Source organism: Amblyomma mixtum, chromosome 1 (assembly GCF_055824585.1).
Source record: "Amblyomma mixtum isolate Tamu chromosome 1, ASM5582458v1, whole genome shotgun sequence".
In the NCBI taxonomy this organism is placed as follows: Eukaryota; Metazoa; Arthropoda; class Arachnida; order Ixodida; family Ixodidae; genus Amblyomma; species Amblyomma mixtum.
Window position 1 is genome coordinate 155149364 of NC_143012.1, and position 27897 is coordinate 155177260.

General features: G+C 49.0%; 1 protein-coding gene across 2 annotated transcripts; it reads left to right on the top strand.

Annotated features, from left to right (window-relative positions):
* Nucleotides 1-27307, top strand: LOC149369433 (uncharacterized). Of its 2 annotated transcripts, none has more exons than XM_089558448.1 (12): nt 1-217; nt 5643-5763; nt 8958-9034; nt 9794-10021; nt 11184-11483; nt 15067-15510; nt 17103-17375; nt 20301-20642; nt 21462-21624; nt 23990-24134; nt 24967-25038; nt 25788-27307. In XM_089558448.1, exons 1-12 carry the CDS (start codon nt 158-160, stop codon nt 25900-25902), a joined length of 2340 nt encoding a protein of 779 aa, XP_089414574.1. In that variant the 5' UTR covers nt 1-157; the 3' UTR covers nt 25903-27307. The 2 variants fall into 2 exon arrangements, with proteins under 2 accessions (XP_089414574.1, XP_089414583.1); XM_089558457.1 differs by having other exon boundaries at nt 11205-11483.
* The last annotated feature ends 590 nt before the right edge of the window (nt 27308-27897 follow it).

The following is a 27897-nucleotide window of genomic DNA, read 5'->3' on the forward strand; positions in this document are numbered from 1 at the left end:
GCTGTCCTTGTCGCGTCCACCATCGCTGCGGAGCGCCTGTGTGTTGCGTTCGACTGTGTGTGTGTGTGTGAGTGCTGAAAGCTACCTGGCCCTGCCATATTTCATCGCACTCTTCATGCGGACAGCCCCGTAGATCGCCCACCTTCCGCGGGGCGCCATGAATTTCGGAAAGCTCCTCAACGTCGCGGAGAAAAACCGCACGGCATCGGCGGCCGAGGTGAGACCCGTCGCCTCCTCGAGCTGCTGTTTCAATGTAGGACGGCTGCCGTTGGGACGTTGACGCTGCCGCCTCTGTGTAATTTCCCCGTCGAGGCGCCTGCTACGTGGTGCCTGCGAAACGACGCCGCGCGTCTCGGTCCGACCAAAGCCTCGGCTTATTTTCCCCCCCGGATCGGGGCGAACCCGTGCGGCTTTCCGCAGCCCAGGGCGCCGGCCGGGAGTCTGAACCGCGGCGGACGGGAAACGGCCGGCACGCACGTTGCATGGGCCGTGCGGGTCGCGCAGGGATCCGTGCTGCACCGTGCCGTGCTGCACCGTGCCGTGGAACACATGGCCGCGAGATGTTGCGCATCCGAGGCGGCCTTCTACGCAGCCCGTCCTGTCAGCTGTCCCGCTTTTTCCTTCCCCCCTCCGTGCTGCTGCCTCGAAGCCAATGTCGCCAGTGTGCGCGTTTGTGTGCCTGTGTGTGGCGCCTTCGGGCGATGCCGGACGAGAATCGGTTGGAAGCGAGTCTTCCGTGGCCCGCGCAGTGACGATACGGGCAATACTTCCGTATTTTTCTACGATGCTGGCTCGCGGCCTGTCGGGTTCACCAGTGAAACGCACGAAGCCAAGAGGTCACAGTCGTTTCGGAAGTCCGGCAGCGCGAGTGACGTTGAAATACCGTTTTTTTTTCTTCTCGGAGTTTTAAGCGGCTGTTTCATCTACGTGCAGTTTCACTCCGTATTCGTAATTCGCATTCAGTCAGTGGTGTTATTCAGTGTTGAGGCGAACAGGCTTCATTGTCCTCGATCATTCTGGGTTTCCGTATAGGTGTAAGCAAAATATTTTCAGCCCTAGGGCTAACATTCCGTTAGCTGAAGAAAGCAGGATTTAATAAAAAAAGTTCTGTCCAGCTGAAGGCAGAAATGGGTGGAGAAAACCATGGCACCTGTATTTTACCTTAAGCCATAACAGAGACACCCATTCAACTGTCTGGCTTTAAATATGGGACATTGGGCACTGCAAAGCACTAGAGTGTACCGTTACTAACGAACTAGCAGCTCTTCATGCTGAATATTTAGGTTTAGCCAATGGAGAATGTCCACTTGAACAAGTTCAGTGAGGCTGGGCATTGGAAGGTACCTTTTTGTTCAGTCTCCGCGGTGGCTCAGTGGTTATGGTGCTCGGCTACTGACCCAAAAGACGCGGGTTCGATCCCGGCCGCGGCGGCTGGAATTTCTTTGGAGGAGAAATTCTAGAGGCCCGTGTACTGTGCGATGTCAGTGCACGTTAAAGAACCCCAGGTGGTCGAAATTTCCGGAGCCCTCCACTACGGCGTCTCTCATAGCCTGAGTCGCTTTGGGACGTTAAACCCCATAAACCAACCAACCTTTTTGTTCAAAGCTTACAGACATATTGGAGCCCTGCAGACTGGCATATCGTTTTCGTTGCCATGCAGTCACTTGGTTCAGTTTAATCTTTAGCTGTAACATGACGTATGTATCTTAACAAAAGCAGTTGCAAACTCAATTTCTGCATCAGTGCTTCTGAATTCCATCTGATAGCTTCAATGATTTCAGAGGCGAGCAAATCTCACGTTGGGCCTGCTGTTCTCAGAATTTTTATACAGGTGCCATTTGGTGGTCTGTTTTTCATAACACTAATAGCTATACTTGTCTTAGGGCGTAAATAGTGTCACCTTTTTCCCCCTGCAGGCCAGTAAGAATGTTGGCCGTGCGCATTAAAGAGTGGGCGCTCTGGACACTTTCTTGCAACCCAGGCGTCAGCTTGGGAGTTGGGGGTCCCTTGTTAGTTGTGCAGTGCATACAAGGCTGCCATTTCTTTTGCCAGGTCAGCTTGTGCGATTCAGCGTGGTTGTGTCTGTGAGGATGACAGTTCCAGAGGACATGTGCATGGCCATGGTGCTGCGCATGGTGCTGGACGGAAGTTCGGGACTAGTGATGTGAAAGTGCTTGTTGTTGTGAGGTTTTTTTTTAAAACTAGTGAGCCTACGGGTTGAAGTATTATTCCATGGCTTTCAGTGAGATGCCACACTGCTGGCACCAGGGCACTTCTGGTGACTTGAATGGGGAAACTTAGAATTGAATGTGTTCAAGGCGGCTGATACGGAAGAAATGGAATTGACACGCGAGAAGTTCTTGGGAGAATGCTTGGGAAGCATGAGCAGTCACAAAACATCCCCTGCACTTTACATGGACTAAATAGGGGCCGGGCACTTTATTGCAACCAGTTTCTTCAGCTGAAAGTTCATATGAACTAGAAAAAGAATTTGTGTTGGTCATCACGCAAGTGGCATGCAATATTAGTGGTGGTGGTATTATCACTGCCCTTTTATGGGTATGGCAGGGTTGACAGTAACACCCGAAAACTACCTGTGGGCTGTAAGGGATGCTGTAGTGAAGGGCTTAGGAATAAATCGCCTGGGGTTGGTTATTGTGCTCTGAAATCACACAGCACATGGACATTTGAGATTTAGTTACGTTCAAGGAGAAGAGGAATGTCCAGTGGTTCCTAATCTAGTCAGGAGGATGGGAGGGCAGTCTGTCATTCCTTAACCCTTTTTGATGCCATTAATGATCTTGATTTGAAACTTAAATATTTTTCAACCTAAATAGCATGTGTCCTTGGAAAAGTGAATTCCGTAGTTTTCAAACAAAAGATGTGAATGGTTAATTATTTACACGCTCACGCAAAATTTCACGCAAACTGTCAGAATAACTGCAAACTGAAATATTGAAATACTAAGCTATCAGGATTTATGAAATCAATGCCCTAAGGATCGTGGAATCATTTTGTGCTTTGAAGCCACACATGCATGAAATTCGAAAAAAAAAATAGACATTAAAAGTGGTTGCAAAATCAGCCAAAAAATGGCGGAAAGCTTGCTACTCAGAACACTATTTCTTTTTGGGTTGGCTAGTTGCCGTAAAAAGGCACTTCATTTGCAAAGCGAAGGATGCAGAATACGCCTGAAATGATAAGCGATAATTACAGCACACCCTGAGAAAAAGCTGAAAGTTCATATTCAGGGAAACTTTGAGGAGATTAACGCAAGACGGAGGGAGAAACATGCACACACACATGTTGCGCAAATTGTGCTCGTGTGTGTGTGCGTGTTTCTCCCTTCCATCTTGTGTCATTCTGCGCAAAGTTTCCCTGAATATGACGCTACACCAACTGGCCCAACGTTCTGTTCTACTGAGAGTTCGCAGTGTACACTGTTGCATGCAAAGCGTCTGAAAGGTTTAATCTACTGCAAGGAGGTGTGGGCAGCATGATCGCATGCACTTTCTTAATTGGACAAACATGTGTCATTTTCTGGGACATTTCTTGACGACAGTTGTCAGTGTTTCTGTTATTCCTGCTAAGAGGTGCATTTAAACTCCAAGTTGATAATTCGCCTTTTTCTATGGGGAGTTGGATAAGAGCGTCCAAAGCCCATGCTGATTTTTTGGGCAGGTGCGAGCTGGTCGCAAAGCACTGCACTACTGCTGTAGTTTTTATTTATTTATTTATTGCTTGCTCTGTCAGCCCACGTCATCAGCTTCTGCAGAACTTGCGGGCAGTGCAGTATGCTGCTGATGTCATGGTACTACATCTTCTGAAATTGCTGGAAGCTACAGAGGATGGTGAAGGGTGCATGCAGTCCTCATTTTTGAACTGTAGGCTCTCCGCTACTTTGCGTGTAAGTAGTTTTAGACATCCGCGTACAAGTGCTAATCCAAAATGTCATGCCTGTGCGGCAGCCATTTTGGAAAGTCTTTCCGGCCTTTGATTCCTTTCTCTTCCATCTGTTGGTCGTCATTTCCTTCTTCCTGCATAAAAACCAAAAGAGCCGCCCTGTGCTTTCAGGAGGCTTTGGAATAAGATCACTGTGTTTAACTCTTTAAGATGTCCCTTTTGTCCCTTTGTAACAGTGTCACGGAATGCTTCTTTTCGGCCGAGTGGCCGCACACACAACAAGAAAAAGAGTTGCTGAACAGCACTGGCAGTAGGAGGAATTGCTGTGCTTTTGAACCATGTGCGATTATTTAATGGAAAAGTATATTTTATACAAGTGAAGTCTTTAATAATTTTTAGCATAAAAACTGAAATGTATGAGCCACCAGTCACCTGTCACTGGACTCCAGAGTGAAGAGAAATGTCTTGGAAGTTTTTTATCTGGTGAGGGTAAGCCTTTGGATCTTGTGTGCTGACGTCACAGGCTTGATATAAAGTTGAAGCGCACAACCAGACGAGGACGGTGAAAGAGACGAGAGACAAACGAGCGCTAACTTTCAACAGCTTATTGTGAACCGCGAAGCAGCATATATATAAGCTATTCGTGGCCGGTCATCACACATGCTTAGTCCGCAGCCATTCATTGATGACGCAAGCATTGTAATTGTGATAATCGGCCATGATTAGCCTTTATATGCTGCTTCACGGTTCACAGTAAGCTGTTGAAAGTTAGCACTCGTTACTCTCATCTCTTTCTCCATCCTCGTCTGGTTGTGCAGTTCAACTTTATATTGTGTCTCACCAACACGCCCAAACAACCACTTTGCTGAACATCGCAGGCTACTGCATCTGTTGCATCAATTTAGGGATGCTGTGGAGTGTGACAGATATGTTGCTTGCAACATTGCCTGCCTCCCATTGTTATTTTTTGGCTTAAAAAGTTGCAAATGAGGTTGTAAAAATTACACATTGCGGAACCTTCCTTCCTTGTGTCTGTCTGACTGGGCTCTGTTTGGTCTGAGAGCTGAAAGCTTTGTTAGTCTGTCATGAACATGAGGATAGGTAACCGTGCAGGTTGGTAGCTGCTGAAAATCACATGACAGGCACAAAGGGAAGGCAGTCTGGACTGTGTTTTTTTTTTCATGTGTGCGTGTGTGCATGCATTGGAAAAAGAGGCGCATCTATGGGGCTCACCTACGGGGCAGAAACGTGGAGGCTAACAAAGAGGGTTCAGCTTAAGTTAAGGATGACGCACCGAGCCATGGAGAGAAAGATGATAGGTGTAACGTTAGGAGATCGGAAGCGGGCGGAGTGGGTGAGAGAAGAGATGCTGGTTAATGACATCCTAGTCGAAATCAAGAGGAAGAAGTGGGCTTGGGCGGGGCATGTAATGCGAAGGCAAGATAACTGCTAGTCCTTAAGGGTAACAGAGTGGATTCCAAGAGAAGGCAAGCGTAGCAGGGGGCGGCAGAAAGGTGGATGGGTGGATGAGATTTAGAAGTTTGCGGGGATACGGTGGCCGCAACTGGCGAAGGACCGGGTTAGTTGGAGAGACGTGGGAGAGGCCTTTGCCCTGCAGTGGGCGTAGTCAGGCTGTTGATGATGATGATAGTGGTGGTGGTGGCTGAAAGCAGTTCTACTCACGGTCTGGTACCACGGTTGCTCGAGTTGATGACCGTGTGTTGTTCGGCGTGATGCAGACGACGGTGAAGCGGTACAGCACAGAGGTGGCCCCAGCCAAGAAGGCACCGCGCAGCAATGTCCAGTCGGCCGCCATCCGGGCGTTCCTGCAGCGCAAGGAGGAGGAGGAGCGCCGCAAGCGTGAGTGGCACGACTCCTCTCTCGACCCCCCCACTGAATGGTCGCTCTTGTAGCTCTTTAGTGAACGCCTTAGCTTTCATCGCAGCCTGCATCAGCGTTGCAGGGTCGTTGTTACTACATGCAGCTCCCTGGAAGGACCATCAGCACCCAACTAAATGCGAACAAGGAAATTGAACCAAGAGCAGCAAAATAACCAGCTCTTAGCCGAGGGCAGCGCATTACTAGTGGAGAATAACTTCACTGAAAAGGCATGACTGTTGTCCTTTAGAAGTGTTAATCAACCCCACTTGTATTTCCTGTCCTGGAAGTAATATGTTGGTGTTTTTGTGTTGGCGCTTCAGTTCTGTTGTTCACTTTTCATTCTTTGCTGATGGTACCTGTCTGGTGAAGAAAAGGCTGTCTTTGTCATGTCTGCATGCGTGCATATGGGGCTGGTGTGCATGTTTTGTGCCAAGTATGATATTGAAGCTGTCATCTCTTTACTTACCGCAGGAAAAAAAAAGGCAGTTTGGGGTGCTGTTTAAAAAAAATTTTTTCGCCATAAATTTATTCTTTTCACTAAGTTGCTGTGCATAAAAATGTAGGTGAGAGAACTCTCTTTAAGGAAAGTGGAAAAAAATTCAAGATAATGTTTGCATATCATCAGAAGAGAATTTTTTTCGACAGATTTTATGAGGTCAGCAAAAGAATTAACGAGTCAGTTTGTAGAACCAAGAAGTTGGAGTGAACGAATTTCCCAGTGTGCATTTTGCAGTTGTGTAAAAAAAAGTTATGGAATGTTGCGAAGCTTTTGTCGAAAATCCTCTTGCAGAAGGTAAGAAGAAAGTTTAATTTTAAAACGGAATGCAGTTTCTCATTTCTACACAACATGGTGTTGTTACATGAGCAAGAAATGGCCATGACCATGTGGAATGCAGTGTTATTCGTTGTCAGTCATTCATTTAGAGTAGGCATGGTAAGAAACAAATAATTTTTTAAAAATCTGAGTTTCAAGTTAAAAAGATAGTTTCTGTTCCCTAGCAACATATGTGGTGGTGGACATCCAAAAGCAGGTGAGGCCGGTTAGTTTGGAAGGTACGCAAGTAAAATAGTAGTTAGGCATTCCATTGTAATTCAAGATTTAAATAGGTGGCCACAAGTGGTAGCTTTGAAAGTTGCTAGATTTTCAAAAATGCAGTGCAAAGGTTTCTGGCTCTCCTGGTGCGTTGAACCAAAACCAAGCAGCCGAACTGCCCTGCCACAAGCATGTGGCACATGGCTTGACTTTTTGCGTGGAACCAGGGCTGGAGCAGCCAACCTGGTGTCTGTGGCCGCTCCAACAAGCAATCTGGAGGGTGATTATGATTGCTTGACCTGGCTCCATCAGTCCAGGGTGGCTGCTCATGAAACAAGGTGGCTTTAACTGTTTGGTTTGGCAAAAAGTATCTCAGGACAACTGGCACAAAGTGACTGTGAAAGGGTTTATTTATGCCTAAAGGGACACTGAGGACAGATTGATGTTGGCCTGAATACTGCATTACTAGTGACAAAGATGCTGCTTTAACTGAAAACGGGAGCTTTTATAAGCTTGGAAACACACACACACAAAAAAATAAGTACAGGTGTGGTCACCACCGGCTGTTTTTTGCTAGGAGTCGTTGGCGCTTCAAGACAGATCTTTGTGCACAGATCCCTGAGGGCAGGCTACGCTGTCATTCACTTCCTAGTGGTGATTACGGAGTGCATTTTGGTCTTCACCGTAGAACTTGAATCGAGTGATGGGAAAATGGTTAAAACAAATTTTCTTGGTAAGTAGCGCATCTTTTGCTACCGGAAAAACATGAACACATCAGATTGGGCTGTGAAGTTGAGTTTTATTGAGAAGTGAACTTGACTGAAGTTTTCCTCTGTGTCGCCCTCTAAAGGTGTACTAATCAGAATTCTGAGAGAATTCGAAGCGTGTAGTATGATACACTATCCGACCAATCTTAGAAACATCAAATTATTCTCCTGTGTGGCCGATTTCCCCATTAAAATGGATTGAATGTCCCAGCTCCCGCCTTCTCTTTATTAACTGATCATGGAGAGTAGGAGGAGTCAACCAAAGCGTGGAGTGCCTTTCAGCCAATTGCGTGGCAGCTTGCCAATCTGTCATCGGCAAGTGATCTTTGAAAATGTGAGGGTTGCTGGTTAGACTATGTTCAGCCATTACCAGAACTCTTTGGCGCTTCAGGGCTGGTTCCATCGACGACAGGAAATCAAAGTGTGGGCAGAGCGTTGCTCCACAGGCGGGAGTGACTCGTGTCGTCACCTACCGTCGTTATTGCATCTTACGTGACATGGCCATGCACTATGGTGCAGTTCATGCGCCAGTCAGGAGAAAGAACGTAGGCCCTTTTGAAAGTTTTTTCAGGTCCGATTGAGGCACATCCTCACCAAATGAACACCCTGCATTCATGAACCGAACCTCACTTGCAACAAAACCTAATGGCGTCCCACAGACAACAGGAAAAAGTGTAGATCCATGGATGTCACTCACGAGGCTGCAAAAGTGGGGCAGGCACAGGACCTTCGAGAAAGGGGAACCGTAATCACTGACACTCCACAAGGAAAGAAGTGAGGCGTGCAGTTCTGCTGGAGCAGGCGGCGGGGCGCATCAACCTGCGGCCGCAGATGAGTGGAAAACATAATTGCTTCAGGCTTGCTAATTCGATAATGATATGTTCTTTGAACCATGAGTACGTAGTGATTTTATCAAACTTTTACTTACGTCGTGTCCAAAGCAAGTAATAAAAATTACTTTGGTTGTCTTCACGGTTCTCGCTTGCCAGTTGCAAGGTGAAATAAAAGTGAAAACAAAAGTTTCCAGAACTCTTCAGTGCGCCTATAACAGGCTTTGTGGTACATACTGTTCTTTTCATTGTGTAGGTTCCGTGCTGCTTTTTGCTTTGAGGACTAACGCAAATTACCACTCTCGCATCTCTGTTTGCAGTGGAGGGCTGCAGGGAATCGAAGGTCTAGGCTGGTTGTGAGGTCGCTATTAGTTGCCAAGTTTTTTCTTTTTTGTCATTGCCGAACTAGCCCGCTCTATAGCACTGGTGTGAATGCTGAGTTTGCCAGCCGCCTTGATGAGAGTAGTGACACTCTTTCGACTGGCGACTGACTGCCCAGAGCGTTAATTCAGCCTCCCTGCTTGTGGCTCTGTCCTGGAGCAGATGTGGAAGAGCAGCGGAGGAAAGAGAAGCTCCTCGAGTTGCGTGCTCAGAATTCCAAGTCCAACAAGCGGGCCAAGGTGAGTGCACGGAATCTGCCTCCTGCTGTACCCGTGTTTTGTCCTTGGTTTGGCATGTGGCAAGTTGACACTGGGTCTCAGAAATGCTGCGTTCTTCGTGTGTGTAGCTACATAAAATGATGCAAGCATTGAAGGGCTGGACAGGTGAGCTGTCTCTTAGAGTTGGTTGAATGGGTGTCCCATGGGATTTTGCGAGTGTTTTTGCACACGTGGTGCAGTAGTAGTCAGCCAAGCACAGTGTTGTGCTCTCCAGCAAATCCTTGACAGGGTAGAGCCGTGTGCTGGTTTCTCAGCCCAAGTAGTTTCCAAAGGACTCATGTTGGGCCAGTCCCTGATTATGCCTCCAAAAATAGCACAACACATGCAGATGTTGGAAACGCTTACCCGTTGCTGATGTTAACTTTACAAAAGTTGGTTCTTTACCCACGCATAGTGGTTTCACCTTTGGTGAATGTGAAGCTTGTGCACATGACATTGCAGTGCCAGAAGATGGTGCAGTATGAAGGCTTAAATGATATTACGAGCAGGTTGTATTCATTTGCACTTTCTTATTTTTGTAACCCATGAAAACGCAATGATGTGGCCTTATGTAAGTGTCTTCTGGCATCTCCAGAGTAGTGGCTTGCTGGTTTATTGGGGTTTAACGCCCCAAAGCGACTCAGGCTATGAGGGATGCAGTAGTGGCTTGCATAGTCTGGCATGGTTGACACTTCTTCCCTCTTGAGTCTGTGCTAAATGCTGCAAGGATGTGTCGTGCAGGTCATGGCGTCGCGCACCAAAGACAACAACTTTGGCCGCATCCGGCTGACGGAGGACGAAGAAGAGGCGCGGCGCAAGCGGGAGGAGGAGCTGCGGCGCAAGATGCTGACGGACAAGGTGGAGCGGATGAAGGCCCGCATCAAGCTGCAGCAGGAGGAGGAGGCCCAGCCGCACAAGCGCAAGCGCAAGCGACGCAACTCCCAGGGGGAGGTCATCTCAGAGCCCGAGGTACGCTCGCTGCAGCTGGCTCCCATCATCCTTTGATATCGGGAGCCTCATGCAGAATGATGGAAGCATGGCTTTTCTCACTCCTCTGCTAGTGGTACCCCCGTCTGAACTTTCCCAAGCTGCTCAAAAGAAAAATAAGTGTAGCTTAACCCTTTAACCACCAAATGAATTGCTGAAAAATGTACGAAAAATCGGCTAATTGTTTGGCGACCTTTGGCGAAATTGACTGTTGTCAGGCTTAAAACAAGTTCTATAGGCGCAAAGTGTGTTTATAGACAGCTACCACCCTCTAGTGTTGAAGATTGCAAGAAATGCTATTGCTGGCCATATTTCGTCTTTGGTGGTGGCAGCAGCGCAATACCAGACTGGACGAGCGTGTCTTATCATTGCCGATACTATTGGCACAATCTCCCATGACGAGTACAGCTCAGGACTGGTTGTTAAAGGGCTGACCAATAGCAGTTAAATTCCTTGTGAACTCTTGTTCCTGCTATTTGACTACTACGAACTGTTTTGTTGCCCAACTAGAGGTGGAAGCAAACATTGGTGTCCTGCTGTGGCCAAGGTGGCCTTTCATTGCCCTGCTAAGTGTTGTTCAGTGCCAGAGTAGGTTGAGAGTGCTGATGCAGTTTCATTATGACACAGCATGAAAGAATGTGGCCATACAAAAAGAGGAGAGCAACAGAATACTCATGTTGTTTAACTTTTTTTCTTGTGTCTGCATTCTTTTGCAGTTTAACCCTGCCTGTTCCCAGCCTGCCCGTTTAACAGTGAACGCTGCCCAATCGTCACCAGATGGCGTTGCTTACGCAGGGTTCATCGTTAAACAGGCAGGCTGGGAACAGGCAGGTTTACGCATGTCACTTGGGCAGGGTTGGGCAAAAATGTGCAGAGGGATGTCGTGCTGCTGAATGGCGGAGAGTTGCAGACTTCAGATTTCATGTCTGAGTTGTGCTTCAACATGCAGCACCTGAAACTTGTACCAGAAACTGGGTTGTTGCCAGGGGCCATGCGAGTAAGCTAGGCACCGAAGAGAAAGACAGAAAAGGATGACAGAGAGACTCGGAACATGTGGCCTTGTGTCCTTCTCTTGCGGGTCTCTGAGGGGGGAGGAAGGGGGGCCGAGAGGGTTCGGGGCATGATGAGCGGCGCTTGCGAGCAGGAGCCGGTCTCTGCCTCGCAGAAGAAGGATCCCCACGAGCGCAAGCCCCGCAAGCGTAAGTACGAGCTGTACACGGGGGAGCCCTCTGGTGGTGAGGAAGAGGAGCGTCGGAAGCCCCCGCCGAAGGCAGCGCCCCGGCCGGCCCCCATCGTGGACTACCACACGCTGCTGCAGCTGGCCAACGCCAAGCAGCACGAGCCGGTGGTGATCGAGCGGCTGGCACCCGCCAGGACCGAAGAGTCGCGTCCCCTCACCAAGCAGGAGAAAGAGCGCCGCCTTGAGGAGGAGCTGCACCGCAAGGTGGGCCACTTCTTAGTGGTTTGTTGTAAAAACGGAAGGAAGGGATGTTGCTGGTCACGGCAATTGCTGTCTCATATCTTAAAGGTGATCGGAGAAGCCTTCTGAGGAGAGTGCATAAGCCCTTTCCAGCTACTTTTTTATACTCGCACTCTCTTTTGTTTCATGCTTCTGCATATCTCTGTTAAGAGGTGGCTATGGGTGAGATTCTTTCAGACGTCATGCGACTGGCATGGCTGTGGCTAGTCGGGAAGCTCCACCCTCCAGGAAATTCCTGCGCTTATTGGCAGCCGACGGTGGGGTCAGGCAGAGGAGCGCCAGCCTTTGAGCATGCACAAGGTGGCCGGAGGAGAGGGAAAGGCACAGAGATGGTGGAGTTCAAATTTCGACTACAGATAACTCAGCTTCTATGAAACGTATTAAAAAAAAATTCTTTTTGGAGGATATTTGTGAAGGATGGACGGCACTGAGCTTATCAACGTACACATGCTTGTGCAAAGACAGAAAGGGAGCACAGTCATGAATGCATGACGTGCGAGCCGAAATCAAGAAGAGGAAATAAGACTTGGGTGGGATACGCAGTGTACAGAAGGGATGAACAACGATTTTTTTTACCTTTTATGGTAATGGATTGGCTTTCAAGAGAGGGAAAATTTAACGGGCTAGGGAAAGGATCAGGGGAGGGTTTGAAATCTGGGGATTTGTTAACAAGAGGTATGGTGGCCACGCCTGGAACAGGACAGCATTAATTGGAGACCACAGGGTCCTGCAGTGTACGTAACCAGCATGGTAACGATGATGGTGATGGTGGCAAGTGGTAGCAAAGTTGCATGTACATGTAATCATGAGTCTTCTTTTATATTTGGACTGGTAGCAGCATTAGCACTGTTATACACTGTACCACTGCTTGCTCCCCGGTGGGTGAGGCCCACAGAGTTCCTGGTATACCTTAGTGACGGGAGGCCATTGCTCTTCGTTTCTCGTGGAGGCAGTTGGGAGGAAGCTGTTCATCTGTCTTTGTGTGTGCTTTGAACCTGGATGTACTGTCTTGTCTGGCTGGTCATGTTGTAATGCAGAATCATTTTAAAGGCAGAATGAGAGACCTCAGAATAGTCCTTCGTGCACCATTCTGCTGGTGCTATTGTCTGCAAGTGCGGGATGCAGTTTATTGACTGGTGAGGAGCCACAATGTAGGAAGTCCGAGGCAACCAGGAGGACTGCAGAACAGAGAGAATTATGTGTGCTTTTAACGCGAGAGTGTTAGTATCCCCATGTCAGAAAAATTGTCCGGCGTTGGCAATTGTTTGAAGCCTCGGGGCCGGAGCAAACGGCTGCGCTGGCAATCTAGATGGGCCACCTAGGTAACTTGACCTTGTGGCGTCATCACAGCCTGCCCACTTGATTGTGAGCAAACTGTCCACCGGGGCAGGTGGTAGGTAAATTAATAATTGGTCACAAGAGGTTGCTCGGGAAGAACATGGCTCTCACAAGCCCCACCAGTGGAAGATTTGCAGGGCAGGGGCGCATCTTTTAACACCTACGATAGGAGTGGTATGAGGACTCCCATTGATCTATGAATGTCAAGTAGAGAATGACCAATTGTGCATATATGTTCATTAACCCATTAATTTAAGGCGGAACATAAGTGTCCCCTACAGTTTTTTTTTTATGTCTGATGTACAGTATGCGTCACACTTGGAGGGAACACGGGAGCGCATGGCCTCTGCGCTTTGCAAAGCAAAGCACTGCGGCCTGTGGCCAGCAATAGTCGGAGGCAAAGGCGCATGCCCAGTAAGCACGGCTAACCTCTTTCCGCGCATATGCCTGGAGCCGCCCCTTCTCACCAGCCGTCAGCGGCAGTGAAGCGCAGAGGCCATGCGCTCCCGTGTTCCCTCTAAGTATGACGCATACTATACCTCTCAAAATGTGTGTATCTGCGAGTGCCCTATAAGCCCAGAATGAGGTCTGCATTTCAGTTTGTATTTCAAAAAGAGAGCAAAAACTTTTTTTGTTCAGGTTGCGAATCCACGCAGTGCGTGCAGTACACAGTATATCAGAAAGGCCAGGGTAGGTGCTGCCCTTTCTTGTGAACCCGTTCAGAAGCTGTCTCCCACACAGTATACAGTCGATCCCGGATATATCGAACTCGAAGGGGATCGCGAAAAAGTTCGATATATCAATAATTCGAAATATAAAATATGCCTATTAGACGCTTATTTTAAAACTGCGCAAATCTCGGACAATTTTCCGGGATCGTAGCAAGTGGGAACTTACCGATTTACTCCTCTCAAGTCCACAAAAACGAAAGCACAACTCCACGATCAGCGCGCTTTATTTCGCAAGGAAAAAGTCAATGAGCTTTGCTTGCCTCTTCCTCTGCACCATGCAGTTCATTAAGCTGTCCTCAAGCTTGTTGATAGTATCCAAATGAGAAAGTCCAGTGCCCTCCATTGCGCCACAACAGCGACGAATGACGCTGAATGCGGATGCAAGTTCAGCCGCAGTGCATGGCGGCTGGGCCTCTTCGCACAATCTTCGTCACTGCTCGGGTCCGCTTCCTCGGTATCGATGATGTCAGCCACGATGTGAGCATCAGAAATTAGGTGTCTGCGGGCCTGCGGCCAGCAGGGTTTCCCTCTTCCCAGCTCCTTATGGCCATTCCCATTTCCTTTCACACCCCCCACAAAGTTCCCATCAGTGACTAAGAGCGCAGCTGTCCAAGGCCAGCGCCGCGTGAACCCTTATTAGGAGAAGCCCATTTGCAGGAGCGCGCGCTAGTGGAAGAAGCCCACTTCCAGGGTGGCGCGTACTGGGAGAAGTGCACTTGCGGGGGCTCGGCATGGCACGGAGTTCGATATATCAAATATAGGGTGCACAGGAGTTCGATAAACGTAAACAAATTTCCTATACTTTTGCATGAGATTCCCAAGGGGATTCTAAATCTGTTCGATATAGGCAATAATTCGATATATCCGGGTTCTATATATCCGGGATTGACTGTATAAGCAAGAGCAAGTTGTCATTGCTGGTTAGCCCATACTACTTCCCACTGTTTAGTTGTTGCACACTGTGCACTGACAATGTTTGGCGTGCAATAGAGGGACCTAAATCACTCAGCCATTTGGTGTTGTGGAATGTTGTCCTCACTGAGGCACTGCAAGAGCTCGCACTAAGCTATGGGTGCACTTTGAAGGGTTCATTTTTAGCGCATTTCATTGTTCTTTTACTGTGTCTAAATAGAGTTTTCAGCAGCTGCTCAGCTTAACAGGTTTCATTTCGGCTGAGCCTAATGTGTTGGAGCACCGCACAAGGGTTGAGAAAAAAAAAAACCTTTTGCATCAAGTTCATTTTCTGGAGAGAAAAATTGGCAGCTATAGTTGTATACCATATGCCATCCCTTGCCCCTGTGGGTCTCTTGTGGGAACTTTCACGGTAGAACAAAGGGAGGCAGCCTTTGCACTCTTCCTGCATTGCTGTGGGACTCACTTCGTACAGATTCTGTGCTCCTCTATTGCTGCTGCAGTAGTGCCTTGCTTGCTGCGGTTTTTCACCTGTACCATTGGGTGGCACATTGGTCTCTGTGCAGGGCGTCAAGGTGCCATCCAAATTCCCACCAGCCAAGCGGAAAGACCGGCCCTCTGGGCAGCAAACATCGACAGCAACTGTCAATGGCAGGCGGCCCCCCACTGGACCTGACAAGGCAGCCAAGTCATCGGAGCGGGCGGAGCGGTCGGACCGGTTGGAGCGGTCGGACCGGTTGGAGCGGGCGGACCGGTCGGAACGGGCGGACCGGTCGGAGCGGGCGGACCGGTCGGAGCGGACGGAGCGGGTGGACCGGTCGGAGCGGACGGAGAGGTCGGAGCGGGCGGAGCGGCCAGAGCGGGCGGAGAGGTCAGAGCGTGAACGGTTGTTAGCAGAGCGTCAGCGGCTCATGGAGGAGGAGGAGCGGGAGCTTAAGGAGATGGAGCAGCGACTGGCTGAGCGCCGCAAGGAGATCGCACGGAAGCAGCGAGAACTCGAGGAGAAAGAGGTGGGTGTGCTGGGGGTGCCTATTGTGCAGCCGGCCAATGATGTGATTGCTGCGGCTAGCTGTGCCAAACTGCGCCAAAAGGCACAACCTGGTGCATGCTGCTACATTACAGCAAGTTACCGAGTAATCTGCACCGAGCCCGCGCCAAAACTCCGTATTTCCCTGTTGCGTACAGAATTATCGGGCACCTTGTGTTATCCTACCTCTTGTGTTAGGCAGCACAAATGGAAAACACAATTTTTCCAAGAATCCTTCAATCAGTCCTTAGTACACCGCCTGTATTCCGGGGCCTAAAATGGGAACTGTTGGGGATAAGAGTTAATGGAGAATACCTAAGTAATCTGCGATTTGCTGATGACACTCACTCAGCTAAGTCGTTCAGGACATGAACTGCAAAGAATGATCAATGAGTTAGACAGGCAGAGCAGAACAGTGTGGCTGTGAAAACGCTGTCATGTCGTACTCTTTAAAGGCTACGCTCAAGCATCCTCCAATATTTTGTTTTTTTGCTGTTTTTACTTTCAACTGCGCACTATGTGCTCAAAGGAATGTCGATAGTTGGTGAAAGGGCCGCTGTTCCAGTCGCTCCTCCACCAGTGCACCGCCACTCAGAACGGCAATGGCGTCGGGGAGCGTCGGTTGCTGACAGAAGAGCCAACACCGCTCATGTGTAGTTTCTCTTTGGCTTTGACATATTTGAAGACTGCCCGCCATGTTCCACCTGTTTTGAACGTAGTGCTTCGGCAGTCACTATTTGTGCGCCGGGTCTGGTAAGCGTCTGGCGCTCATTCACGGCTACATTCAAGATGGCTGTCATTCTTTACGCTGAAGAAACGAACATCTCGGAACGGGTGATACAGGTGTGGCGGCTGCAGCGAGGTGAAATTTTCAGCTGTTCCACTCGGTTTCGTGATGTGGCTGTTTGCGAAGTACGGCTTTCGCTGGACGACGATGTTAGAACGATGTGCTGTGGGACTGCAGCAGCAACCATGGCGACAGCGCTAGTGAGGACGATGGCGTGCATGCGGACGAGTAGTCCAGTGACTAATACATTTTAGTTTTGGAATGTGCCCACGAGCACGCCCGCATGCGGCAGCCGATAGCATCTAAGGATAAGGGGCGGCGGCCAGATAATGCTATCACATTCTTCTATTAAAGGGGAATCTTAAGAGACTTCCAAGTTTTCTTTTTTTTCCTGATATGAGATGTGCGGGGGTCGACTTACATTCGAGTCGACTTACAATCATGTAAATACAGTAACTGCTGGTCCTTAAGGTTAACAGAGTGAATTCCAAGAGAAGGAAAGCGATGCTTGTGATATTAAGCAGAGGGAGCTTCTGTGCAACTAATGTGATTCGAGACCGTGGTGGCATTAGCAGTTTTTTTTAGACCAAGACAAAATGGCCAGTTTATTTGGACACGTCAGATGGGTTTATTGTTCCAGAATATGAGCCCACCAGTTAGTATCTGTGGAATCTTGTCGTTACATGTTTTGTTGGCCTTTGGGCGCCATGTCTTTCAAGACCCGAGTGAAGTCTCTTGATTGTTGTGTGGCGGAGTTGCAGCAGGCTTCCTTTGGTCCCCTCCCCCAGGCAAAGGCAGCGGCCGAGAAGCGACCGTCAGACAAGCTGGCACCGCCCCGGAAGCCTCCTTCTGGCCAGCCCGCAGTGCGTCCAGTCTCCATGGGCAGAGAGAGGAGAGACCGGGAGGGCACCTCATCGGCCAAGAAGCCACCCAGCAGCAGCGCAGTCAACGACAGGAGACCCAAGAGTTCTGCCGAGGCGCACAGTCGAGCACCATCCTCATCCGTCTCCAAAAAGCCATCCTCATCGTCAACATCATCATCATCTAAAGACGCTCTCAAGGTGGGCCACTTGAGGCATTGCTTCCCACTCGCTCTGGCTTCGTGCAGCACAAGTGTGTACACTAGGGTCTCAATTGTCGGTTGACTTTTAGGGGACTGTGTGAAAGTGTCGTATAATCCGTGTGTCGTATACAGTCGACGACCGATTTTTCGGACTCTCTAGGGGCCGCGAAAACGACCGAAAGATCGGGCAGTCCGGAAAATCAAATTTCACCGAAAAAATCACGAACTTATTACCACTATGCCGGAGAAAGCGGCCAATTGTATTGCACACATTTTAAAGCTCCTCATGACTATATTTTGCCGCGCGAAATACCGTATAAACGCGTATAAGGGCCGCACTTTTTTTTTTCCAGATTCGAGGGCCAATTTTCGGGGTGCGGCCCATACACGCAATATGCGAAAAAAAAATTTTTTTTTAAAGTAAAAACACACCAACCAGGGAATGAGCGACATTTATTCTACGTTCAATCGTCACTCGCGAAGTATTTAGACTCCTGAGCTGGTGCTGCGCTCTGGTGCACGCTCATGCCAAAAGAAGCCGCGCAGCATGTCCGCTGTCAACGCGTAGCCGTTGTTCCGAAATTCCATCACATAGAGGAGCAGCTCTTCTTCCAGTTCAGGAAACTCGCACGGCTTGACTCGGAAAGCGCACTTTTTGCAGCTTGTGTTTCTCTTTTGGTTGCACCATCATCGGACGCACTTCTCGGCCACGTCGAATTTCCCGCCCTTCGCACGCTTACCGACCGCGTTCGAGAGCTAACTCCCAGCCGTGTAGCTTAAGGTGCTTGCCCATCGCGCTAAAACTGTGAAGCTCGGCGGCAGCACGCGAAAGCCACTATCACGGCGAACGCGACGCGCCACGAAAGGCTGGAGCTGGCGATACTGATGCCGATGTGAACAGCGGAAAATCGCGACCGAGAAAAATGTTGATGATAATGATCACGGCGCCATCCATAGACGGCACTTGGAAGCTCCGGTGCGCGCGCGTGGCCTCCGCGAACGGCGCAGCGCCGGAGCAGATCGCGGCCGCGATAAGATCCGGCAGCGCGATAAGATCCGGCGGCGCGATAAGATCCGGCGGCGCGCCGTGCGCTTCGATCGCGGAGGTGTAGATCGTATTCGCGTTCCGTGTTCGGGACTAAAGACTCGGCACAGATGAGTTCCGTGAATTCAGACTACGGTTCAAGTTCGTGCGGCGGAAGACATTCAAGGACAGTACGAATTCGAAAACACGCGAGCGCAATGTGCAGACTCGCGCAGAATTTCAGCGTCGCAAGTTAAGAGGCTCCCTTTTAGCTTGAATTTCATTTTGTTTGATCAAGTTTTCGATCTCTCCTGCAGTTTGAATTAATGAGGTTCCACTGTACACATTATATGGCGGCTTGGGTACTGGCGGCGAGTGCGAACGAGGTCCGAAAAATCGAGTAGTCAGTTGCGGTGCATCCGAAATTTCAAGCGCTCTTACACATTGGCTCTATGGGCCATGTCGCGGTGCCGCGAAAAAGTCCGAATAATCAAGCATGTCCGAAAAATCAGGCGTCCGAATTTTCGGTCGTCGACTGTAATTGGAAATCTCGCACAGTGGACGTATTCGCACCATAAATGCACCCACTACTCTGGCTGTAGAAATATACTGTCTTTTTTTCTTCATGTGCCATAAAAGCGCCTCAGGATTACTACTACTCAGAACTACTGCTCAGAATTAGTCCATACTAAGGTAATTGTGACGTGTCGCGTGCAGAATAGTGAATTAAGTGCAGATATGCTTTGCAACTACTGGGTAGTTCTGGGGCAAATCTGTTCCAAACTTCTCTGTTCCCTACAGGGATGAGTAGAATAATGTAACGCTTACTGGAGCATAGGTAGGTGCCATAAAGTTTTGGAAAGCTGTCTGAAACTTATGTCATAGTATTTACACTGTGCTATATCTTCTCTTAACTATTGCTATTTTATCAAAAATACTGTTTTCTGAATGTTTCTATTCATGCCTTACAGCAATAGGGAAGCAGACTGCTAAGGCCGTGCATAAAATTTCTCATTCCGTGGCCCCAAAGACATAAAAAAAAAAATCTAAAGACGAGGTATCGAGTTGTGGTCCTTTATTTTGATGATGATGATAATTAGTTTTTACAGCTCAAGGCCATCTGTGGCCAAAGAGTGCAGTTAACTTTCTCCGGATCGTCGTCGGAATGGCCGGTTGGTATGATCGAATGCTGGACGCTTCACGTCTTCGTACGCTCGTCCGGCGACACGTTGCCGGTTGGGGCAGCCACTCCAAACTCCTTGACAACAAAACTAGTTTATTGAAGACTGGAACAAAATACAAGTACTAAGAGAAAAGGCTGTTTAAAAGAAGGGCCGTATAAAAGCAGCCGAGACTGAGACTCTGCGCGCTCCTCTCGCTGTTTGTTTGCAGTGGGTTTTAATACCTTCGGTAATGGGGCGGAGCTTTATTAAATCTGCTCTCGCCCAATTTCAACCAATCCCGCTGCAATGGCACTGCAGGTACAAGTAGGTAGAGCCCAGTGCTCGCCAGAGCCCCACTCTAGAGGCGCCAGTAAGTCCACTGCTTCGAGGGTTTCAAAAGTCGCCGACCTTACTGTCCCCCACCCCCACTTGACAGGTCGTCTCTCTTCAATGGGAAACGGTCGTCGCCCCTTGGTCCCCGTTTCCCGCGGCTTTGGACAGTGTCTGAAGCGCGCGACGTGCTGTCACCATTGTCAACCCCTCCTGACTTCAGACGGACACGGTAGGGGGAAATTAGCTACTGGCGCCGTAGGCGTCTAGCTTAACAAGTGCCATACACAAGAGGATTGGTCATCATGGGTCAGTGCAGTCCTCCTTCATTTTCATCGAGGCAGCTAGGTACATACAGCCAGGTAGCTTGCTGCAGGCTACATGCTGTGTTTTTTTCTCTTCCCAGAACGGCAGCCGCCCACGGGACGTCCCCTCCTCTGCCTCCAAGAAGCCCGTCTCATCGTCCAAGTCCAGGGTCGAGGACGGGGAGGATGAGGACACCTTCTACGCCTACTCGCACAAGCCCAAGGCCCCACTGACCAAGGGTTCTTCCTCATCGCAGCCGACCAAGAAGCTGTCCTCTGGTGCAGCCGATGCCAAGCGCAGCTCCTCTTCCTCGGGGCCTTCCCAGAGGCCATCCTCGCACAGCAAGGACGACAGCCGGAATTCAATGCACAAATCATCTGCAGTTCCCAGCAGGGCCCGAGAAGAGGCGCGTCGGAAGGATGACGACAAGCCGGTGTCCCGGGTGAGTTGGCCTTGACTGAACTGGTCAGGGGCTGTGAAAGGGGGTCTCCAGAATGATGTGATATTCCTAAAATGCTAAAGGGCGCAGCGTCACAAATATCCTCCAGCAAAAATTTTTTTGATGCATTTTGTGGAAGCTGGGTTATTTGTAGTCAAAATTTGAATTTATGCATCATCGTGCCTTTTTCTTTCCTCTTGTCATTTCTTGTCACCCGCGTAACGGCACTCACGAGGCATCCATGCGGTTCTATAAATGAAAAAAAAATATGTATATAAAATGCTTTTACACAAGAAAGCACACCCCACAAGATAGCATCCGCACACCTTTGTGCAAAAGTTTGGGGAAGCTGTCTTGTGGGAGCACTCTTTCTTGCGGGGAAGCTTTCTTGCCGGTTCGAAAAACAGTCTGATAACTGCATCGCGCGTGTGTCATGTGCCGTGCGTTGCCTCCCTCAGAATTTAAGGCGCTTATGCACAATGAGCGCGTGCTCCATTCTAGTACCAGTCAACACTTTGTGGTTGCTCAAGCATGCGGTGGTTCTGTGCAGTTTCTCATTTGCGCACCTGGCTCACTCCTTTAAACACTCCTCCCCATCCTGTCACTGTTACCACAGATAGCATCGCTGATAACGTCGTCAGTGATGTAATTAGCGACATTACTGTGTGGCTCTGCTAAAGATATGACAGGGTGTGGCAAGATTGGTGCAAAAAGTGCCACTAGCAGTTATCGTCGTAAAGAGTGAAAGGTTGTAGGCACACTGTTGTTCAGTGTGGGGCACTGCTCTGTGCGAGCGTTGATGTGGAGCCGTGTGTTGTGCAGCTGAGTGTGGAGGAGCTGGCGAGGCGCAAGGAGCAGGCGATGCGCATCAAGCGCCAGTTGGAGGAGAAGCGCAGGCAGCCGGAGGAGCCCGCCCCCAAGCCCGTGGCCAAGAAGCTCAGCTACGAGGAGCAGTACGAGGACCTGTACCGGCGGCTGCAGGGCGGTCAGTGGCCTCCTCTCGTTCTCACTGGTGGAATGATGGCACTTGCCATGTGCAGAGCTCCTGAAAGTCCCAAGCTGATCAGCCGACACACTGATTAGCCCGATATTTGGAGATCTGCAGTCTGTTGCATCATCTGTGGCACTCGTATAAACTGCCCAGGGCTGCCCAAAAGTTGCCGAGCTCTGCTGATGGCAAACTCCAGAGCTCGTAGGTTGTCCCCAGTCCACGTCCAGGTATTAGCTGCAGAAACAGAGTTCCCTTATTCAGAACGAGAAACTGGATGAATTGGAGTTTGAAGATTGGATGCAGGAAGGTTGTGTGTGGGGGTCTTGTACTTTTGTTTGAGATTGAAGTACTACCCTGTACCTAATGAAAAAGAGATAAGAAAATGTTGACACAGGACGTGTAATTTGCAAAGCAGTAGAATAACCAGTGGTCATCTGTGGTTCATTTGGAATGGCTCCAGAAAGGGGCACATTTTCATCACCTCATATGTCTTATGATGCTAGTGAGAGTCGGCCGTGCAAAAAAAAAGTTTGCTTGTGGCATAATTAAAAGGTCCACATGAAACAGCATCTCTGCTTGGTTCTGCCATTCCTTTTTTTTTTTTATCATTCCTTAAATGGAGATTCCTGCTGACCGAATCGGGGAGTAGCGGGGGAACATGCGTTGGCCGCTGCCTCATGTGATTTGTGTGGGCTTGGCAGGAGAGGGAAGGGTTGGCTACAGAATTGGGAATGGTGTGCAGTGCATATATGAGCTGTGCACTACTGACACTGGCCCACAGCCGAAGCCCTTGTCGTGGCAGTACGAGAGTTAATGTGCGATAGAATCTCAAGTACACGAATTTCGGTACGATATGAATTTGTGAAATTTCCAAGTTCGAGTGCGTCATGAACGTATCTGTAGAAATGAAGATAATTCGAATTATAATCCGAATTATCTCCCGCGCCACTACGGGTGATACGAACGCGAGAGTGCAACCGCACCTCCTTCGCCAATCGCACTGTGTGCACAGTGTGTGTGCATGGCCGAATATCACCGAACCACGATTGCCAGTCATGTGTAAAGCCTCCTAGTTTTTTATGATTCCGTGAGAAATTGTGGGTTTCAGCATTTTTCGTGAAATTTTGCATTACTGTTAGCAGCCACATTCCTTTTTTCGATGACATTGCGTTCGTGGGCATTGGTAGGGATGACGGAATGATCGGAATGTGATTAATTTATCTACTGTATTTTCTTGAAAGGTGGAATCCGGTAAAGGTCGATTCACACGACAGACCAGGCGTCATGTGTTGTCCTACCACTCCGTGAGGTGTATGCCTGGCCTGTGTAGGGAGAATGGCTGTGTTGTGCATTTCTAATCCACCTCTCTCTCCGTACATGGGCCAGGCCCAGACCTTACGGAGCAGAGGTGAGACGTCACATGGTGCTTGGTCTATAGGCCAATGGCCAGTCATGTCAACTCACCTGAGATGGGGTAGAGACACCGAAATTTTCGTAACATACTTTCGCTTTTGAATGATGCTTACGACTAGTAAACATGAATTGCTACGTGAAATTCACTGAAGCTCATTGCCTAATTTATAATTGTATTTATTTTTTCATGTAGTTTTGGTTTTGGTTGCAGCTGTCAAAAGACGGTCGTGACATCACGAGCGAGCACCAGATCACATGAGGCATACAAAAGCTGTGATGTATATTAGCTCTTTGTTCACTTGCTGCCATTCGGGATTCCGGGCTTTTAGAGGGTTTTGAGGCACCAATTTTGAGGCTGTAAAGAGCTTGTTGTGGGCTTCTTCACAGTGGCCATGAGCAGCTGCAAATAAATTCCCGTCAGTTGTAAATAGATTTGCGTGGATGATTTCTTGTGCTTCAACATGCAGGTTTTGTTCATTTTTAATGTGAATTTCTCGCTACCCCTTTGAAATTCATATTGTTGAGATTCGGTCTATCGTTCAGAGAGGTCTGCGCTGATCGGCCATAACAGAGGCCTCTATCATCTAGCTGAGGTATTGCCTCCACAAAGGAGCTCTTAGATGCTAAGAAAATGTTTCAGCCACATTGGGACTGCATTTTCTAGAAATGACAAAATGTGTCAAGCCAGATAGCCTCCTGCCAGAGTGCAGGAAGATCTTCCAGCAGTGGCTCAAGCACATTTTCTATCTCGCAGACTTTGACCACAAATGCAAGGTGATCCACCTTTGGAGCATTATACGGGCCGGGGTGTGTGTGTGTGTGTGTGTGCGAGTGTTGGTTTACCCCGTTGAGGTGAACTGTCAGTGGCCTGGGCTAGTGTCTCAGGTGCAGTGGAGGTTGGGGGGGGGGCCAGCGTTGCTGAGGGGTGTCGTTCTGTGCCCTGCAGTCGAGTACATCGAGTCAGAAGAGGAGGATGACGAGTACGAGGATGAGGAGGACGAGATGGACGACTTCATCGACGACACCCCACAGGATGCCGAGCTGGACTACTCCAAGCACATCCGGGAGATCTTTGGCTACGACAAGAACATGTGAGCAGAGTATACGATCCGTCCTTGGCTGTGTTCTTTGAGAGTGGGCATGGCCAGAAGAGTGCCCAAACTGGGATGTGGCTGCTGGGTGGCCAAAGTAAAAGGAAGCTATGGGATTTGAATCTGTTGGCTGCGCATTGCAAAAGGTTTAGTGCTCATAGGTCAGAAAGAAAGATGGCACAAGTACAGAGCCTCACTTGCAGAATGGCCTCCCTAATAGACATGGGAGAGCGGTGCAAATTTTTTCTTGTATGGTTCCCCGCTACCCAGAAGACATGAACGGGCACTACCATGACCTTCGTCCCCACCATATGGAGAGCTCTGTGCACGACTATGGCTTTCATTGACATATTGTAGAAGAATATTGCTCATATTCAAGTCCAAAAAGGTGAAAGCAAACTGCAGCCTCTTGCAGAACAGACTTTCGCACAGACTGCATAAGTGACTTGTTTCATGGTAGGGGCCACTGTGTGTGTATTCTGGGCCATGCAGGAAGCAGGATGTGGAGACACCCACACTATGGTTGTGAGCTTGCTGATTGTGCAGGAACATAATTTGGGTGCATGGGGAACCTTTCCAGTTTGTCAGACGTGAAAAAAAATATAATCTAAACAGTAAAAGTACTGTTCAAGTTGGAAGAGCCCTCAAGAGCTGCTGAGAGGTTGGACAGTCACGGAAGAGCTTTTGGTATGTGTTTCCAACATCCCTGTAATTGTTCTGCGATGTCTAAACTCTGGAGCTAAAATCGTGACTGTGTAGGTTCTCTGGCAAACAGCAGCAGTTTCGAAATGCTTCATATGACATACATATTTTTTTGTTGCTTTTGGTGCAGGTTTGAAGATGACGAGGATGATGAAGCCATGGAGTCCAGCTACGCACAGCAGATGAAGGAGGAAGTGCGGAGGTGAGACAGCATTGGATGCGTCTGCCATTGTTGACATGCCAGGAGCTGTGGCGTGTAAACTAGGGTTTGTTTTGGGCCTGCCGCTGTGACCTTAATACAGTAATGCTTGTTGCAGCAAACAGGGAAAAAAAATTGTAAAATAGTTAGAAATCGCCGAAATTCGTAATATGAAATTTCGACATGCAGTCACGTTGGAGAAGCTGAATTTAGTTGGTGAAATAATGACAACTGAGAGACGCCTTTTCCGAAGTTTTAGAGCTGTTTCAAAGCCATGTGTGGCGATTGCAAAGCCCGCTATGAACGTCCACGGTTTTGTCACTGTAAGGTCTCTTTGTTGCAGAAGTTTAGAAAACGGAAATTTATTGTGACCATGAATTTCAGGCTGCTCTGCCGTTAGGGTTAGCTTTCACACAAAATTATCTTACAGCAGACCTCGAGCATCTCTGGCAGCTTACACGTTAGCCTTGCATTGATGGATATGGTGGAGAAGACCATTACTTCGGATACGCTAGTAACTCATGTACTGGTGTGAGCAGAAGTGAAAATTATTCACATTTTTATGGTCTGTTTTACATTTGGTACATTGCGTGCTACGGAGTTAATTTATGTTTTTTATTGCTGTTAACTAGGATGCAATGCTCTGAGCAGCAGACTAATGACGCATATGGTGGCTGTCAGTGAGAGAAGTGACTGTGTGGCCTTTGTGGCGAGGCCCCACTGATGGGTGGCGACCATTCGTGTCTGTGCAGTGCAAGGATCGGACTCAAGGAGGACATTGAGGACATGAAGCGTGAGGAGGAAGAGCTGCGGCAGAAGCAGATGCGGAAGCTGCAGATGATGCGCAAGATGCACCGCAAGCTGTAGCTCCCCCTCCTGGCGATACGTTCCATTCGTGGTGGCATGCCGGTCCCCTGGTGGCCCCAGACACTGTTGCCAGGCTGTTGTCCCTGGTTGACGGGAGGGGGCCTCTCTGCCGTCTTAATGCGCTTCCATACTTGCCATCGTTTGGTGTTGTGTGCTGCTGCTGCAGCTTTGCCCACTTCCTGCCTTGCTGGGAGGTCATCAGCAGAACGCTTTGCGCCGAAAGACTGATTGTTTGTTGAGAACGGCGCCGTTGGTACCTACGAGCGCAGGTAGATGATACATGTGGTTCGCACAAGCCCCAACTGCCGCACGATGTGTATGCCGAGGTTTGCCTTTATGTATATGCTTCTCACTGGTTCACTGGGGCACAGAACAGCGTGTCTGCGTGCTGGTTCCAGAAGGGAATGGTGTTTATTCCCGAGTTGCTGCTTTCGCGTGCTGTTTAGCCAGCATCGATGGGAGCCGGCTGTACCACCATATTGCCCTCTGCGGTTTTTCAGTCTGTCACAGACTTCGAGGCTGTTGGGGCGCTCCATTATTGACGCACAAAGTGTCGCATGTTGGGAGTGGCCTGTGTTTGCTGGCCGCATAATGCAGACACAGTTCCACAGGTTATCCAACAGCACAAATTCCATTTAGGCATACCGAATGCTGCTCTGTCAATCACAGCGGCTATACTGCTTTACACTGTTGGCACTGTCTTCACTTGCTCAGCCATAGCGTTGGCCTTAACTTGCATTCAGTAGGCCTTGATTGGTTGGCACGTGTTCGTCTGTAGCATGGCATTAGCTTCTAATGATGCTGCAAGTTCGCACTTATGGCTCACAAGCGGTCTGTCCGGTGGCATGGCTTAGCCATTATCAGCCATCGGCCTGAGCTTAGTCATAACTGCTAACTTCCTTGAGCCAGTGAGATGGATCTCTGCCAGGGTCTGAAGGCTGTTTTTCCTTTTCTTTTTATTTCTGTAAAGTCATCAGGTTTCTATGCCTTGTGTTTGCACTCTGTGCTCGCAGGTCTGCACACTTTCTTCGCATCTCTCTGCGAGTGCTGTACAGGTGGGGGGCGTGTGTGTGTCTGTCTCCCTGTGCTTCTTTTGCGAAGCTAAGCGGAAAGCTTCGACCCTTGGTCACGAGCATTTTTCATCGCGATGCCCAGCCTGAGGTGCTGGTGCGTGGTGCTTATTGTGGAGGAGGCTGGCATCTCGTGCCTCTTCAGCTGTGTTGGAATGTGTGGTATAGAGAAGGAGACGATGGAAGTAGGGCCGGACTTTGCGCAGTGCGAAGCCCGTGCACCTCGACTGTGTGGGTGCCAATGACGGGAGGCTGCAATCGGCCCTCGAGGAGTCATATTGACTGCTCTTTGGTTTGATAAAAAAAAAAAAGAATAAAATATTTTTGACAAAGCATGCCAGTGCCTTCAAATTTTTCCAGCATGACACAATGAGACAGGAGCACATGCAGCTTGTGTACGGGGGCCTCCTGTTTCAGCTTGTGTATATATGCGAGCTCAAGTATTGCATCGTGGATAACCAGATGCAATCCGGTAATCACTGCAGACCATCCAGCGTTATCCTGTGTTGTTCTTCTCCTGGTGTCTCGTACTTTCGCTAGTGAAGTTATGTCTGATATAGTACACCAACTAGCCCACATGATTACCTTGTTACAGACCATGACATTTCCTGTAAGTATTGCTTTTTGCTTGCAAGTAGGTGCATGTTGTTAACCCTAATAATTTCTTCGTGGATGAAAACAATTAGCATTATTGTGCTCTAGCTGGTTTGTGTAGCTGCGAGTTCACAAGGTCAGTTACTGATCCTAATGTGGCAGAATTAAATCCTGCTCTTTGTGGCCACAATTCTAGGGGGGGGGGGTAACATGCAAAAATGCTCGTGTGATGTCAGTGCATGCTCTCAATTGGCGAGGTGGTCTGACTTAACTTGGAGCCTCCTATATGGCACCCTTCGTAGCCCACGTGTCACTTCGGGACATTGGTTCA

Excerpts from the sequence above, each read along its gene's own strand:
- LOC149369433 (XM_089558448.1), top strand. The coding sequence starts at position 158 with ATGAATTTCGGAAAGCTCCTCAACGTCGCGGAGAAAAACCGCACGGCA. Across the intron at positions 218-5,642 it reads GCACGGCATCGGCGGCCGAG|ACGACGGTGAAGCGGTACAG; the intron begins GTGAGACCCGTC and ends GGCGTGATGCAG. Across the intron at positions 25,039-25,787 it reads ATGAAGGAGGAAGTGCGGAG|TGCAAGGATCGGACTCAAGG; the intron begins GTGAGACAGCAT and ends GTGTCTGTGCAG.